Genomic DNA, 18844 nt, shown 5'->3' with positions numbered 1-18844 from the left:
TATAGCAAATTCAAATGCCGTTTAAATTTAAACAGAACGCATTTCTATTTTTCACTTTCTTATAATAATTACATGAAATAGTGGCAAGATACATTAAAAGAACGTACATACTTAGTTATGAGGGGGTGTGGTGGCTCAGTGGTAGATCGTTCACCTCCGGTGCTTGGGATTCCTGGTTCGATACCAGTTCGCGCCGTGTGGATTTGTGGTGGACAAACATCGCACTCGTGGGTTTTCTTGGGGTTCTCCTGTTTCCTCCCACTTTCTTCATTCCACCATTTCAATTATCCCTCATCATCAAAACCTCCTTTAGCCTAACCGGCATAACCGTGGGACGTAAAACTTAAATATTTCATTTCAGTTTAGCATTGATATCCTCTGTTACTGCACAGTCACCTTGTCCGAAAAGAGTGCCTATGACTCGCGATTGAAATCACATCGTTAAAAATTATAATATCTATTGCTTGACACTAATGAATGAAATTTTATCTAATGTTCCCATTATTACTTTAGTTCAAAAAATAGAAATTTACATTTTACCGATGTGACTTCCCTTAAATGCTGTTACTACTCCGAAGTTAAATCTTACGAAAAGTCGATCTTATCATGTCAATTATTTCACTCAAACTTTTTTTCTTTGAACGAAGCAAACTAGAGTAGAAAGAGGAATATATACCTTGAGAAGGAAAAGGCATTTATGTTGTTTACAGTTTTATTTCTTGTCTGGAAAGTATATATTTGGTAAAGGAGACATAAAATCAAATAAGCACAGCGCCGAACCTTCGGATCGAAGGTTTACCTAGGATATGGATAACTTTAATTAGAAAACGAAATCCTCCACTCACAGTTATTCAGAAACCGGACCTGCTGCATTGTACATTAAGCGAGATGGGTAATGGATGAAAATGAAAGATTATGAAAGGAATTGACGGAATAAGTATATGGGAGAGAAGGTGAGAACCCCGGGAAAAAACCACAAACCCGTTCACACTCACATACCCTGGGATTAAATCAAATACCATAGTCGAACACAACAATTTTTAATTTTCAAAGCAAACGACATTCCCCTTAAAAGATAGACATTTATCTTCCTTAAAACGAAATTTTACCCTTCCCAGTTCTACACTCCTTATTGCACAAAACGATGAACATACTCAACAACGCCACGAACAAAAGATTAAAATCACAATAGCCTTTGTACCAAGGGTTTTGCAGAAAAACAACAAAATAAAATAAAAATTATATGAAATGGATAAACTTAAAATATTAAATATCTTAACAGTACCACTATTAAAACTACATGTTTTTACAATTATGTTCCATTCTTCTCCTTTAATCTTCGATCTTTTCTTTCAATTTAACCTCCCATTTTATTATTGTTATATATATTCCACGTGAAAGAGTCCATACGAATATTTAGTACTTCAATCGAAGATTTTACTACATAATTTAACATCCGCTTCTGCAGAAATCTTGGTACATCACATGGTTTCTATATAGAGTTGCCAGTTAATTCGTTACCGCTCCCCTACAGCCCATTACAATTTGAAGAATCTCCACCTTTTTGTTATCTTTAAAAGTCTTCAAAATTTCATATTTCTCTATCATTTCCTTCAAGTCATTTGTAACCATCTCATCCTCTTGGTAATCAATTCTTACATCGCAAATAAAATTTTTATTACCTTTTCCCCTTATAACACCCGGTTTTGATCAGAATTAAATTAAATTCGGGCTCTTTACTTATCCTAAATCCATTTAACTAAAGACTTTTAAAGAAAATATCCAAAATCTTGTTATGCCTCATTATACACCAAAGTACATCGACAAAACGCCTCCCAAGGACGTGTGTCATGGTTTATAATGGTTCTCGATTGAAAATACATTGCTTATCAATGGTGGGGTCAGCTCTAGCAAGAGCAACTCTTACATCATAAGTATTAGTTCGCACAGGAATTGTGTCTATAAAAGGATTGTCTGATAGCCTTTCTTCAAAAAGGAAGTTGCTCGAAACTGAATTATTTTTAATGTATAATTTTCCTTTACCTTAGTATTCCGGTATTAACCACTATTCAAAAAAGAAAAAAAATCCTTCAAATTATTCTTAGTTTCTTGTAACACTTTTGAAGTATACGTTTCATTAATCTTATCTTCGTCACAATCTTATTTTCTACCCATCCTAAATTCCTCTTCAAGACAAGCTCCATCCATCGTAATAATCATCCATTCATGTTACTGTAGAATGTAAATAAACTTTAATTGGTTTATTAAAATTATATTTAAATTATTTCGGAAGCTATACCATTCTTTTTGTTTACAAAGAAACACCAATTGAAGACTTTGGGGCAAAACCCCGTCAAGTCGAAAAAGTGAAATGGTCCCCTTGACAAAAAAGGCCGCATTTAAAAAACGAAACTGTGACGATGCAAAGATGACTTCAAAGTATGAAATACGTGTTTTGTCCTTTTTGCATGAAAAAAGGTGTAGGGGCAATGCTCCCTTCCAAATGACAAAACACCCTGCACAATCCTATGGATACTGCATTTTGGAGGAATTGCTTGAAACCGTGATATGTTGTAGATATTGTGATCCTAGCAGAAAGTCTTAATGGGCACAACCACCAATCACTGACCATTTGGCAACTACGGGACCACATTTTATAAAACGGCAGAAGGTAAGGATATTCTAGAATTCTGGTGGAATTGTATCAAACCCTGAAACGTACTGTCCCATAATCCGGAAAAGTGGGGGGAAGAGTAGCGGCAAACATCATTTAAGCATAAACAACATTCCGATGTTCATCTTGTTGGTCAAAGGAAAACTCTGGAAAGCCCGACATCATGACATCTACAACATAACACAGTTTCATTTATTTACACCGAAATCAAAAATATCTTTATACCCGAATGTTTTCAAAAATCTGGATCTGTAGTGGCCAACGGTCAATAATTGACGCTTGTGTCGATTAAGACTTTTTTTCTCATAATACCAACATATCACAGTTTTACTTATTCTTACCGAAATACAGAACATCGTTATACTCTGCTGTTTTCAAGAAAGTAACCCTGTAGTGGCCAAACAATTAGTGATTTGTGGTTGTGTCGTTGAGACTTTTTCTTAGGATGACACTATCTACAACATATCACGGTTTCTGTCATTTTGACCAAAATCCAGAGTAGCCTCGTAGTGGCCAAACGATCAGAGATTAGAAATTGTGACCATTAAGACCTGTTATTAGAATCACTTGAGTCATTTTCACCGAAACCCAGAATATAATTTCTTCGGCTGCTTTCAGAAACGTGGCCTTGTAGTGGTCAAACAGTCAGTGATTGGTGGTTTCGCTCATTAAGACTTTTTCTCAGGATCACAATATATACAATACATCACAGTTTCAAGCAATTACACCTAAATTCAGAATGCCGTTGCCTTCTGTTGTTTTCAAAAATGTGGCCCTAGAGTGCCCAAACCCTTAGTGATCGATAGTTGTACATCTTGAGACTTTTTCTCAGGATCACAATATGTACAACATATCATAGTTTCAGTCATTTTTTATTACCCAAATCCAGAATATCATTATCTTCGGCTGTTTTCAAAAATGAGGCCCTGTGGTGGTCAAACGGTCAGTGATTTCTGGTTGTGCCCATTAAAACTTTTTTATGGAATACATTATCTACAACATATCACGGAATCAACCAATTCCAAAAAATCCTATTTTGGTAAGGATTATGCAGGAGCTTTTGTCATTTCGGAGCTCGCCATTCCTCCTTGCAACCCTTTCCTCGCAAAAACAACAAACCACGTATTTCGTACTTTGAAGTCATCTTTGCATCGGCAGAGTTTTGTTTCTTTCATGTGACAATTTTAGTCAAGGGGACTAAACTTGGTGAGTAAAGGGGAGCAAAGGAAAGTAAAGGGGAGTAAAGAGGACAATTTTAGTCAAGGGCTGCTGGTAATAGTATTTTGGGGCAGAGCCTGTACTACGTAAGGAGTAGTAGCACCTCAGTACGCAGTGACTACCCGTTGATAGCGTAAAATAGGCCACCTCTCTAATTTCCAAACCATGTGGTAGAGCTAGAAACGCATTTATATTTGAGTTTGGATCCGTGTAATGACTATACACCACTCAACTAAAAGGAACCTATTGGGTCTAGAAAGACCAGTAACAAATTCGTTGGGATCAACGTGCTGACCATACATATCTTAATTTAACTAAAAGCATTCTAGTAAACATAGAAATCCAGTAACAACCACGTTAGGGGTTGATGTGGTGATAACATACCACTTAACTGAAACCCGTCTTTTGAAACCCCAGTAACAATTGCCTTCGGGTCGATGTGCCGATCACATTTTACTTACGTGTAGCATCTGGTAGGACCAGCCCTCGTAGCAAGACAGCTTTCGGCCAGTTGGCACATGCTTGGCTTTTGGCTCTCTACGCTTTCACTTGAAACGCATGTTTTCACACAATATGTCTTTAGTTCTACTCGTAAATGATCTTTTAGACCCTTCGCAGAGCGTTGCAGTATCACTGGTCGTTCATTGGCTATTGACTTGATTGACTTGTAAAATGCTTGTGTGAAGTATGAATGGAACACTGAATACAAGATTGTCCCATGTAACATCATAACTGGAATCCAGCTTGCAGCGTGCTTGCACGTTTTCCACCCAAGCTGGATGGAAGCTTGGTCGACTTGCAATTCAAGCTTATAGCAAGCGGTTTGCAAGTTCTCTCTGCTACTACAGAGATAACAAGTAACAATGTGCTGACAAGATATCACTTAACTAAAAGCCGTCTGATAGATCTAGATAACTCAATGACAATGTATGTATGTCCATGTATGACCACAAATTACTCAACTGAAAGCAATGTAGGAAGTTTAGAAACCCCGTAAAAATTGCATCGAGGTAAATTTGCTGGTCATATATCGCTCAACAACAACAACAAGAACAAAAATCCGTAAGGCCTACAAACTCAGTAAGAATGGCATTTGGGTCAATGTGGAAATCTCAATGCAATGGAAGCTAAATGCAATTAGGTTGGTCTAGGAATAGAGTAAAATATCGTGTTGGAGGACGATGTGCTCACCAACCTTCACGCAACTGAAAGCCACTTGATATGCCATAGTTCAGGGCTTAACGTCAGGAACATTATTATTATTATTATTATTATTATTATTATTATTATTATTATTATTATTATTATTATTATTATTATTATTATTGCTAAACTATGTTCAGTGTGATGGTCTTACAAATTGGATGCTGAAAATTGGAACCTAAACTTCAGATTAATGTTCCTAATAATGACCTCCACAGTGTATCGAACCTACGAGCATGCGCACATAAAGCAGGAGCTTGAAACTTCCACAAACACATGCTTATTCGTATGGTCTTTGTTGGAAACACTTGTTATGAATGAGTGAAATCTTTCAAGTAATATCATAAATAAAACTACAAGAGATACGCAAGATTTGGATCGTTATCTGGGACATATATATCTCAAATGCAGATATGGAAAATGTGTTTGTTGCTTCTTAAATTTTATAACAATGTTACAAGTAGTTTTATAAAAAGAAACAAAAACTGTCCTTTACTCTTTCCGCACTTCAGCTTGAGTAGTACTTTATGTAATGTTCCCAGGCAGATATATCTTTAAATATGCTTTTAAAAAAATACTTGTGCTTTGAAACGCTTTTGACTTCTTGGGCTTGTGCTTGTCTGACCCCGAAGGTTGTAGATGGTGCATGCGCTGGGCAAGAGAGAGAGAGGAAAGAAGGTCAACTCTACAGTCGAGGGATGTTGCCAAGAGTAGATATACTATTCTTATCAGATATGCTTGAATCAAATGGAAAATATCTATGCCTTCGAGTTTACACTGTGTAAATGTTCATAGAACGGAAAAGAGCGTGTATAGAGATGTACTAATTTATTAACTTTAATTTTGATTTAGAATACTTTATGTGTGAAAGTTCTACTTTATAATGGTGCATTATGCTGGTATTAACCAGGATTCCTCTTAAGCAACTTCTGCAGTATTTGGGACAATGCACCGTTCTCTCAGTTTCTAGTGGAAAGAAACGTACTGTGTATTTTACTGAAGTAAATAGACATGTTATTCCAACAAATTCATTTATAAAATCCAGATTTTACATCTTCAACTTAAGATAATGAACAATGAATTGTTATTATTATAACGCCCGCTATTGAGAAGTCGCTTTTCTTGACCTAAAATCACCTCATGCTTTCTTCTACTTTTACGTGTCTTGTTATATTTTTTACTTATCGAGTGGTGGTATTTTTAAATTTTGTTCTATAAATTTCACAAGTCCAGGCGTGAGATTACAATTTGTGAAAAAGAAAGAAAAAAAGGTTTTAAAAGTCATTTAAATTCTTCCAGTGCATAAAGTCATAATTTGGTTTGTGGGGTTTGGAATTGATATTTTGAGATCATAATGTTTTCACCAAGCAGCAGCAGGAGAGGTAGGCCTCTCAGAGGGCCAGTTATGGAATTGTATATAGAGTGAAAGAAAACTTTTAAAAATTGAACAGTAACTACAAATTATATGAAAGTGTTATCAGCATGACGTTTGAGTTTTATTGTGAAAAACTTAATAATTATTCAATTAAGATACGTATGCATGTACCCGAAAAATATCAACGTGGCAGATTGAACCCTCACTCACAATGAAATTCTGCATACGTTCCTAGTGAACATTATTGCATGCTTTGATTTTCTGAAGGTTTTGCCTAACTTACCATTTCACCTGAAATTAACTATAAAGGTAACAAGGAAAGTTCTACACTTATGCGCCAACCACCTTTCAAATCAATATGTCATACCTGGAAGATCAAAAATAGCCCCATCATCATCGACGACCTCCTGGCAATTTTGCAGAAGGCCATGGATTCCATCGCGGTAGACTATGGTGGGTCGTGAAGCGAAGAAGGTATCAAGTGCATTGTGCACTAGCACTAGAGATTTGAACTGGCGCCCTCTAAGAGGATTGCCCAAGTAATGGAACCGGTGATAATATGACGGTGCTGTATCCGGGGAGTACAGCGGATGCAATAGTGTTTCCCATACAACGGCCTGGTATATCATCCGCCCCGCAGCAGCGTTTGACCCCAATTTGAACTCGTACAGCAAACACACTCTTATGATGCACTGTGGAGGACGTATGTTCACTCTGTCCTTACGCAAGTTTACGCTGTACCTGAACTTCCACAACCATGTAGTATTTTGGATATACCCACACCAACAACTGACATTCGCCTTATCTCCATTCGCATTCAATTCAGGGTGTGAGGGCCAATTGAACTCAGACCTCAATAAAAAAGCGACATAACTTTCTTGGTTACCTTTATAATTATTAGACTTTCAAACTATGATATGCTTGTCGAAAATCTTATAGAATGACTTTGTCCACTCGACTGTCAACAGGTATTAGACAAAAAACAGTAGGATATATCGAGATGCAGTTTTGCGCAATCAACTCAGCGTTCTAAGAATACCATCTCGTCCATTAACTCTATATCCAAACCAGATTGTTTCAAATAAATCATTTCCAGTTTCAACGTTTACAGACATAGAACGAGAACGAAGACATGTATTATGACTATTCCGAACACTCTAAAAACTTCAACACAAATAAAAATTCATCAGGAGCGAGTCTCACATTGGTTTACACCAGTGACATGTAAAATTTTCCTTTCTAACAGGAACAAAAAAAATATCTGAGAAACGAACTAAGATTGCAAATTGACAGAATTATTTTCCATTGATGACTGCAATATATAATAACTGTCTCTTTAAAAGCAGGAAACGAAAATGTTTACACTAGATTTTCAAAAATAGTTCTTTAAAACATACATAGTTATATATATAAATATATATATATATATATAAAGAAGGATGCGGCGAAATCAGGCTGATTGACATTACTAGATATTGCTAACTATAATGTACGTATTAAGTAACATATTCAATTACTGTAACACTAAATGTCAAACTATTATTATAAATTACTCAGTAAATTTCAATTAGGAAACATTATGATCATCTGCACATACAATTTTGAAAACAATGCATTCCTTGTAATATGTTGAACGCCAGTTCAATCTTTGTCTACTAATGCACTTAGTGTCAGGTGAAGAATAAAATTCCGTTAATCAATTAACGCTTACATTGGTTCATTAGTGCAGAAACTGATTGCAATCTTCAAAGAGGCATCTTGTGGTATATGGTCAATTTCTTCAACTTCGAAAATAACAGAACTGTTGTAGTATTCCCTCCATAGGGACAAGGTAGCCAACATTCCACATGTTACAAAACAAGACCAAACCAATACCCACAGAAATCTGAAAGAAAAAATGTATTATATTATACTTTGGGATAATGTGAGCTTTTTTGAAAGGAAATATATTTCCAATATATTTATTATTCGCTTAACGTATAGCATGAAATTGCGCATCCAAATATATCGGTATACTAATAATATATCAATAAATTGCCTGCAGGATGCTATAGTTATGAAAGAGTATTTTTTATTTGTTTAAAACTCAAGATCCTCATTTGTCTTTTGTGTTCAAATGACAAAATGTTAAAGAAAATGTTAAAGAATCGTATATTATGTGAAGATTACAACAGTAAACCAATATTGGGAAGAATTGCTACACAATATTGAATGTATGTTTCAGTTAAGTTCCCTCGGAGTCTTCTTTTAATCTGTAAAACTTTTCTTTAGAACGTTCAGTTTAGCTACGGTGAAAATTTAAATGGCACTTACTATTACTTTGATATAAGCATACTCATTTGATAGACAAGTTGCACACCGTAATACAGAAGTTTACAATCTCTCTGAATAGAATTTATCAAGCTTTTTATAATATTGTAACTTTCAGCTGAGATTTGCATAGATTTTTAAGTGCACGACCTGTGCTTATGGTTCGTTGTTTTAGGGATTAAACACACTCATACATCCGTCCTGTTTCTAACACTGAAATTAAATAGAATAAAATCATGACGTCACAATTAGACAAATTAAAACGAGCAAAGTTCTAAAATAATAAAGATCTGAGATTACGCAACACGAAAATGTGTGTCGCCTACTCATTTGTAAATATAATAGTATACTCATTCCTCATTTCTAGTCCTCCCTAAGCCCTGTCATATTATTCGAGTAGTAGGTTTTACTAATCATTTATTACTAATCATTCCAAAGTTTTATTCTGCTAATTAATAATATATAAAATGTATTTTTGGAACCTATGTTGCAACTTTATAATAATGAAGTAATTCTCATTTTCGGTAAAATGTGATTCAAAAGTTTGTCATTGAATCCTTACACAGTGTTAGCAGGCAGTTTTAGAAGAGGGATCGCCTTAGCAAATCAGATCTTCTCAGAGCATGATTTTAAATAGAATACTCCAAGCATATGTGTATCCAATTGTTCTTTCTATAAAATAGATGTAACATAAAAACTACCAAAGTTTTATTATATTCAAATATTTGATTTTATCATCCCTAAGTTCTAATCCTATAACATTAGTGTTAATTATTATGCTTACTACAAACACATCATTATTATCATATTTTCTGCAAACTTATAATAGGAGACCAGCATACAATGTGTAGAAGTTATACGGCTATTTTAATACTTGTATTTGCGCACCCAGAAAAACTAAGAGACCCGTACTTGGAAATCGAGTAACTGTCAGAGGGGCAAGATGACTACGTAAGTGCCGAAAACGAGTTAACCTGTAATCAGTGAAGTGACTTGCCTGGGGAAGAAAAACTTATTATAATGATACATGTATTCAGTTAATGAATTGACCGTTCGTGGTACAATTTTATCTACTAAATGAACCAGTGCATCTAAAAAGCCAAAAAAAAAAATGATCTTTGTTTCTAATGTAAATTACGTATAGCTGTTTTATTTTTGCTTCCATATATTCAAAATTAGAAATTATACTAAAATAATTATAAATATCGACATTTTGACAATGATCCATGAGTATTTTTAAATATTTACACGCACATCGGATTTACATATGAAAAATGTTTACTTATCTACAGGCCTAGCCATTAATTCTAACCTAGCTAATATAGATAACCTAGTTTTGACTGGATAACAAATACGTCCTCGATCGGGAAAATGAGACACATAGAAACTGATGCTCAAGACCGTATGTCTAACTCATCTAACCTCCTGAAATAATGCACAGAAGTTTACATTCAGTTTGGGACAACTCGATCATAAAATTATACCAACCTGTGTTATTTCAAGAAGTAGTCAAGAGAGCAAAGGCATACTTTCCGCCTTCTCATCTCCAATTTCAGGTTCTTGGCTACAGGCATTACAATCACACACCCTAGAACTGCACCTTTCAAATTAAAGTTTTCGCTTTGCAGTTGCATTTGGCCTAGGGGTAGGCAGGTGTAAAACACACAGTGTTCTGAATGTGGTGCATCAATCAAACTGAGTGGTCTACACCGTCTTTCAAGTAGCTTCGGAGGGCATGTAATACATTTTAGTGTGAATGATATTATCTGGAGAGCATTCACATCGGATGAAACTCCATCTGTTTAGGAACCAGCTGGATGTAACACATCTGATGGCAAAAGACTAGATGGCATGAGGCTGATATCACGGAATAGGTGGAAGATTGTTCTCTGGGATTTCACCTACTCCGACACTTCCCCTAACCTTTATCTTTCTTCACCACGAGAAGGAGATATTGCACCGTACGATAATGCGAGAAAGAATAAAATATAAAACTCTAATCGATAGATATATGTTTGTGACAGTAGTAATTAAATGGAGCGGCACTTGGGATCTCGAAGTTCTCAATTTCATCAAAGAAATAGGCCAACATATTGCACAGGTTAAAGATGACGATCGACCTACTGCTTTTCTTACACAACGTATTAGCATAACAGTTCAGAGAGGCTTCCATTTGAGGTACATTTTCTGCTAGAAAATCAATATAAAAAGTTTGTCTCTTATAACTAACTGTATAGAGTCAGTTGCTATTTTCCCGTATTTTCTTTCTGTCTTCCCTATAAATCATTGAATTAATTGTAACTTTTCTACAGATCTGTTTAAACTTCGTGATATATACTAGTAAAGATTCAGTGAGTACGCTATGCTACATATCCATAATATACAGAAAGTTTATACTCACAATATAAAGTCTACACTAAATTATCGACATAACATTTAGTGCCATAAGAGCTTTTTGCACACAAACATATGCAACAACATATAAAGAGTGACGAAGGCAAGAAGTATATATGCAAAACTTCTTAAACCATGTGAATTTTGAAGCTTGTCTTTCGATGAAACTACGTGTGTGTCACTACATTCTATATGTATGTGTATAATACATAACTAACCTAAGAATCACATGCGGTGATTTTATAAACTGCTGCACGGCATCAAATGATGAATACTTCACGAATTCCAGAACTGCATTCTTGAATACACGAAGTGGGTAACACTTATAAAACCTAAAATAAAATATGTAAGTTACTAACTGATATAAGAGCACTGAATTAAGTAAAATTGCATATTACAAGCAAAATTAATCATCTTTCTGATTATGTACGTTTAGTTAGGTTCTGTACATTGATTTCATTTATTCGTTTCAAATGTTATTGAATTGAAGAGATAACATTTATGGCTCTTGCAGCCTGGAGTCCTTTTATCTTGTTTTAGTTTTCCGTAGCACGCGCTGCGGTGTCATACTCCGTGGAAAGAAAAATTTTAGTTTTCTTAAATTGGTAGGCCACTGCCAAATGTAATCTGCCGTGTATCTTCCCCCTTTACAATCACGATCACTCCAGTTATCCTGGATTTGATCACCAGTTTGCCTAATTTGTTAATTTAACGACTGGGTTTACACAAATATGGACAAAAGGGAACAAGACCGAATACTGCGTGTACTTGAAGGTGATATAGGAGCTTCAGATGATAGTGATGTAGACGTGGTCGAAGAAAGTGACCACAATTCTGAAAGTGAGGAATCGGCTTGTGAACAAAAATATGGAGATCAAGACACTTGAAGTACAGTACAAGACACAGAACCAGAAATCTATGAACTGACTATTATTGATGAACCTGTTCTTGAGACTAATGAGGCAGGGGGAATGCTCGAGGGTATACCTACTACCGGCAAAGACGAATTTACAACTAATACAAATGAGTTTACATTGCTGAAGATGAAAGTTTTGGCGAATTGTGCCTCGAAGCCTCGAACAAATGTTAGAGTCAGAGAACGTCGATGTGATTTGCTTAGACACCTACCAAGAGCTATAGGTGTAACCGGCACTTAACAACTGGGATTGCAAAATAAATTTACACTTCCTTTGTACATTTACAAGAATACCCTATTCCACCTGTAAACTTTCCATTTGGTAGAGCCGTCTTCTAAACTAAACCCTTAGTTAACCAGAGAAAGCCCTGGGGGTGCCTCAGAGGCACCCTGGTAAACTTTTAATGCAATTATTCTTAATAGATGTTTCGTCGCGTGTCTTCTGCTCTAGAAGTCTTCTGTCTCTTTAAAATAGATCCTCTAATTGCGTTTCCTCAGCATTATTTTTAATTTATCTCAGAAAGTTATTTTTGGTACTAACGTAAATTCCCAAGGGGTGCCTCTGAGGATCCTATTGAAGTATGTACTTTTCTAATTTTTGATACTGTTCATTGTTTATTACCATTGACAAATTATTTCATAGCAAAGTAGTGACTAGCCTTTCCTATTAATGACGGAAAATATAAATGGTTGCGGTTAGTTCAGGTAGCTTGTATATGCAGCAGGGAGCCTCAGAGGCACCCCTGGGCCTTTTAAGGGTAAAATTAGCCTGGGCTTTCTCGGGTTAAATTTGTGGCAGTTATTCCAAAAGTGGTTGTCCATCTGGTTTAGAACAAAAATATCACTAAATTACAAAATTCTAAAACTCTTAGGTAAGACAAAGTTAGAATAGGTTATGTTAGTTTTGGCTAAGTTAGGTTAGGATAACTTCTAAAATCTTAGAACTGTTTACAAGTTTGTGCTGTAAAATATACGTGGGCAATTTTCAAAAACATATCAAAGAAAATATTTATCAATTTAAAATCGCTTCAAAACAAAATACACATTAGAAGAAGATAAATAAATATTTGGGAGTGAGATTCTGCGAGAATACCTTGATGTTACAATTGACCAAGCCGTCTATGGAGGGTTACGTAGCAGAAACAGAGAGTCTATGCCGAAAAGTAAGTCACAAATCAAGAAGGGAAATCAGAAGAAAATTCTTTGTTTTTGTTATTGTGAACTAAGAATTAGAGATAAAGTTAACAAATTATAACGATATCGAATTTAGCTACTTTCACCTCGCAAAAAATGTATGAGAATACAGTTTGTCTCGAGAAAACAAAATGTATAGTAAAACCAAAATTGGCTCTACACAAACAATAAAATCTACTTTGCTTTACTCATTTCTTCTTTTATATTTTGTTATTCAATAATATGCATAAAACCGGATATGAACATTGAACTTCTAAATAGGTATACGACAAGGACATATCCTAATAATTTGTTTACTGGAAAATTTTCAAACACAGGATAAAATGTTAAATGTTATATCATTATAGTCATTTTAGTTTAGTAATAACTTTTGTATATTTTATTTTATTTTATAAATACTAACCTTCCTTTGTGATGATTATCTATCCCATTTCTGCCAAGAGTAAGCATGATATGTCTTTGTTGCCTTTGCACTCTTTCATGATAACATAGTCTCTCGTTTCTTAATGCAGGTGTACTTTTTCTCCGAAATCTCAATTTACAGAATTTTATGAGGCTTCGAACCATTTCTTGAAGACATAAGTAAATTACTTCTACACACGCCACCAGACTTCCTCCGAAAATAAGGCTACCTGAACTGCCAAAAGATACTGTAAGACAAAAATATTGTCATTCTATTTATAAATATTACGACACAATATTTAGAAGTGACGTCTTTTATTCCGTACTTAGGATATAAAATAATATTTGATTATAAATAACATTGTAAGGTGCAATAGCTATTTTTTTAAATTCTGTTAACTCACCAGAGAAAATACGCGTGACATGCTGAAAAGAGGATACGACAAAACTGTTCACTGCTCGTTACCCATCCCCATTCCAATAGAGAGTTTTTGAAGTTCTACCACTGTGATCTTGGGATGACGAGAAGAAGTCGGAAACAATCAAAGCCTCTGCGAAATGTGTACTATCGGAGAAACATAATAATACCCGCTTAAAGAAACAGTTAAGACTATGTTAAGACGCGGCTCAAACACGTATATCCAAATCATTCCGTTGAATAACTATTTCTTTCCAGAAGAATTAATGAAATGCCTGCTGATGTTGAAGAGATACTTATCAACATGGTGAAAAATACCGAATTTGTAATGCAGATTGATGAATCATTGGTGATAACGAGGCATTGCTGCTAGTTTTTTTCGTTTCATTAACCAAAATGACGAGATTGTGGAGGAACTGTTGTTTGCCCCAAACTTAACCACCGACACGAAGGGTTCTTCTTCAATATCAAGAAGGTGGAATTTCTTTTAACGAGAAAAATATCCCTCTAGCAAACATTGTAGCTTGTGCAACCAATGGAGCACCATCCATGATCGGAAGATATCGTAGGTTTATTCCTCATTTAAAGAGAGATATACCTCCTGTTATGACTGTCCGGTGTGTCATTCATCCTCAGCATCTTGTTGCTAAACATTTGAGTGACAGAATGCACGAGTCGTTGAGTTAGAAGTGCTGTTAACAATATCAAGTCTTACTCTTTGAATCAAGTCTTTTTCATAATCTCGTAAAGAAAATGACGCTTAATTTGAACGTCTTTTACACACGGATTGTTAGAAAATTGTTTGCGGCATATTTATGAACTTTTCGGAATAGTATTTGAGTTTCTGCAGACAATTGATCGAAGCCTACGTGACACTCCTAAACTTCAACGTCTTGATGTGCCCTGTTTATCTGATGAGTTTGATAAACTCAATAAAGTCAACACAAAGCTACGAGGGAATAGAATAAATTTCGACAAGATTAAGGAAATCATCTCTTCGTTCATTGCTAAACGAGATCTTCTTGCAGGTAACTTAAGTTATCGGGAGTTCTATTAATTCATTACTCTTCAAGCACTTGAAAAAGAAAAGGAGCTTGAAGAAAGAGATTTAGACAGTTTTTTTACTTTCATTCGTTTCAAATGGCTCAAGGAAGAGATTGAAATTAAATTTTGAGATCTTTGTGTCCTTGAAGTACCAAATTGGATGTTCAATCCTTTTTCAATTGATTGCACAGAAATTCACCCAAGTTTACAGGAGCAACTCACCGACTTGAAACACTCTTCGAACAGTTTGGTTATGGTGTTTTTGAGTCAAAATGAAGAAATCCTATCCTTTGCAGTGGCAGGAACTCAAGTAATTCTTCTAGCTTTTCCTTCTATTTACTTAGTGGAGAGGGGTTTCAGCGCTGTACAACAAATCATCCCGAAAGCTAGAAATAAACTGCAAATATGTGAAAGGTGTGACTTAAGACTGCGGCAAACAATGCTGACTCCAAATATTGTTAAATTGGCTTCAGTCCACCAAGCTCAAAGCAGCGATTAATAAAGTCAGAGAATATTAACATTTTGTAAGAATAATCTTACTTTAATTTGTTATATCTTCAATTCGTAATTTTACAGGAAAAAAGTCAGCAGCGTCGGATTTTTGACAGGGTGAACACTCAGTGCTGATTTGTTTTATTCCTTTTCCTTAAGAAAAGTCATCAACAGACAATAATAAATGTTATAGTTTTAAACATGGTAATTCTTCTACTGGTCCCATCAGAAGGATGTTAATTGTTCAAGCTATTGTATTACAAGGGACTTTCTACTTCTGCGAATTTTTAAGAAAAGATTTGTGACTTTCCGCTTGCTTCTTGTGAAAAGGGAACTAACATTTTGCTTTTCTAGAAAAAAATACTTTCCTTAGGGAAAATGTTTGATACGCATTTTCTATATATTAGATAGAGCAACGATATATATTTGCTTCGTCCAAGTCGTACATTGGACCTCTGCATGAGTGGATTGAGTTAAGATGACGGGGGCGCTAGAACAATCGAATTCATCCAACGGGGCGCTAGGGTCGAAAAGATTGAGAACCAACCACTAGTCGTCTGGTTGTTTCGAGAAGATTGTGCAAAAGAGTACTCCATTAATGACACTTTTCTCTTCATATGTTGCAAGATTGAAATTGGTTACTACTGGGCTCCGAGGGCTAGAATAAGAATCATGACTGCATGTAACAACACTGTGCAGGCATTTCATATTTAGGTATGTAACATTTGACCGTACAAAAGTATTCCAGCAAACATAGGAAATTTGTAAATGAAAGAAACTTTAAGTACTATTCACCGAAATGAGTTTTACATACCTTACATATATCTGATATTAGTTTGGGGTTTGGTCTTCTATAATGGAAACTTCTGTGGATTACCTCTTACAGGAAATACTACACATTTAATATTTTAAAATGTAGATATGGAATTTAGGACCAGATATTTAGTGGAATAAAGTTATTGAATAGAGGTATGAATTATAACTATACATCAACGCAATGAGGGGATGTGTTAAACGATGTAAATATATAAGAAATGCACTTTTTCTAAATATGGCGTAGTTATACCTTTATGATCCTGGAATCTGCAGAATACATCTGATGTCATTCGCTTCAGCTATATGAACTTGTTATATCCTCCTATTTTCTTTTATCAGAATCCCCGAAATCCCATCTCTATAAGAATTTGTATGCCCGGACGTTGTCCAGAAAATTATGCCTGGAACCTAGATTCAACACATTTTCATTCTTTCCTAATTGAGAAACGCATAATTGTTGAAAAAGAGTTGTGAGCACTTGAATTGTAAGAAAAGGACAATGGTAGTTTTAGAGATACTATATTCACAGCCATCTATAGAACAAATAATGTACAACAAGGCGATGATATCACAACTGAACAATGTCATTAGAAAGTATAGAATTTCAAACTAGAAAGAAAAAGTTATTTTATTATAATGAACTGATTTGACTGCTATTTTCAAAGTTTAAATCTAACATGTGGTAGAGAAGAAACATTTAAAAGCACAAAACTCTGTGACACCTCACACAAGTCATACAGAACCGATTCCAATATAAATGAGAAATAATATAACCATTATTAAATCATTACGCAGTTGTTTGCCATATAAGTAATGCATGAAAATTGTATGTTTTAATATTAAGATATAGTAGAGCTTTTTCTTGAATTTGCTGTTACCTGAGTCGTTATTCGCAAGTCCATATCACAGTAATAGTCATAGTTAGGCAACCACAAACAAAACACCCAACATGTTTCATGTAAATCTAATAAATTAGAGTATAGTTACCTTTGATTAGATGGTTAAATTAACCTTCTTGTTTCTGAACGATTTTATTACAAAGCATTGGATCTCGTTGATAAACGTCAAAGAAAACACCTTTAATATTTCGAGAAATTCTTATGGACATTTAAGATATATTGTAATATTTTTACAGACCTGGGTGAATTCACTCTTTTTACATAACTAGCATAATTCTGATTGATGTTAATGTAGTTGTTCTATAGAAATCTTTGTGCAAGTAAAAGAGATATTAATATTCACTCCAAAAAAATGAGTGTTTTTAATTGCTTATAATTCTTACCCATAATTTCCAAGTCACCAAACACAACGTCACGCATTAATCTGTGTTGTGGAAATCGATTCATACCAAAGATAACTGCATCATTCTGGTGTCTAAGAAAGTAAAATATAGAATGTTAAAATTCATATTTTAAAAAAGAATCTTGTTTGGCCTAAGAATAAATAGATATACACTTTACTATATGAGTATATTTTTCTGTATAATGACACCTGCTCCTAAGATCAGAAATCTCATAAATAAAATTATTCAAAATGTTGCTAAAACTTCAATAACCATACCTTCACGCAGTTTTTGCACCATGCATCACATCTTGATTTACACAACAACTAAATTTATCATAAAATGTTTCCAGTTTCATTAATGAAGCATGTTGAAAAACTCATTGAAAGAATACAATGCATCAAACCCCTTACTGTATCACAACTAAGAACAATCGCATGTTGAATGCATTTCAGAAAACACTTTAATTAAATGGCTGAACAAAAAATAAAACAATAATTTTATCAACTAAAAAGCATTGTGTATGTTTAAATACAAAACGATAAGTATCATCTTAAAAATCTATAATTTTAGCTTTTTTAAGAAAATATTAATAAACAAGAATTTTTGAAATGATTAAAAAATGGATCAAAAGAATGCAATCTTGGCCAGGAATTTTAGGAATTATCCAAAAGAATTAAAAACTTGCGATCTTGGAAAATAATTATTTTTTATTTATCTTATTTTATTTTATTTTTATCAGGGGTCACAATCTTTCTTAGCTGTCCCTAAAACGAATTTTCGTATTTTCTATAATTTCGTATTTTTGAATAATCACATCATACTGAGTTAAGTAACAGTTTGGGTTTGGTTACACTAAATTGGCGCTAAATTCGTAGTATAAAAGCAGAGCAAAACAAACAAAAAGTTCTAATAAACATAGGACGAAATTCCCGTCGTTTACGTGTTATAAGCTGTCGAAAGAGTGGAAAAATAAGCTTTAGACGTAGATATTACAAAAACTACTGAGCGTAGGCATGATGCGGCATGATATCATCAAAGGATCCTAACCTGCTATATCCATATTTGCAGTTTTCAGATGTAAAGAGATACGAGGGTTGTTTAAA

General features: G+C 34.6%; 2 protein-coding genes across 4 annotated transcripts in view; one reads left to right on the top strand and one right to left on the bottom strand.

The window, feature by feature from the left end:
• The window catches only part of LOC145690386 (sodium channel protein Nach-like), an 89239-nt gene extending 77742 nt beyond the window's left edge, over positions 1-11497 (bottom strand). Inside the window, exons 1-2 of the mRNA XM_081765220.1 lie at positions 11393-11497; positions 8182-8355 (exon numbers count right to left, since the gene is read on the bottom strand). Of these exons, the coding sequence (XP_081621346.1) occupies positions 8182-8312 (131 nt within the window). The 5' untranslated portion in view covers positions 8313-8355; positions 11393-11497. The remainder of the gene's footprint in view (positions 1-8181; positions 8356-11392) is intronic.
• The window catches only part of LOC145690387 (uncharacterized), a 354253-nt gene that overhangs the window by 136063 nt on the left and 199346 nt on the right, over positions 1-18844 (top strand). The window lies entirely within an intron of this gene.

Source organism: Thermobia domestica, chromosome 7 (genome assembly GCF_964235325.1).
Source record: "Thermobia domestica chromosome 7, izTheDome1.hap1.1, whole genome shotgun sequence".
NCBI classification, from domain to species: domain Eukaryota; kingdom Metazoa; phylum Arthropoda; class Insecta; order Zygentoma; family Lepismatidae; genus Thermobia; species Thermobia domestica.
This window is presented reverse-complemented; position numbering and strand designations above follow the sequence as displayed.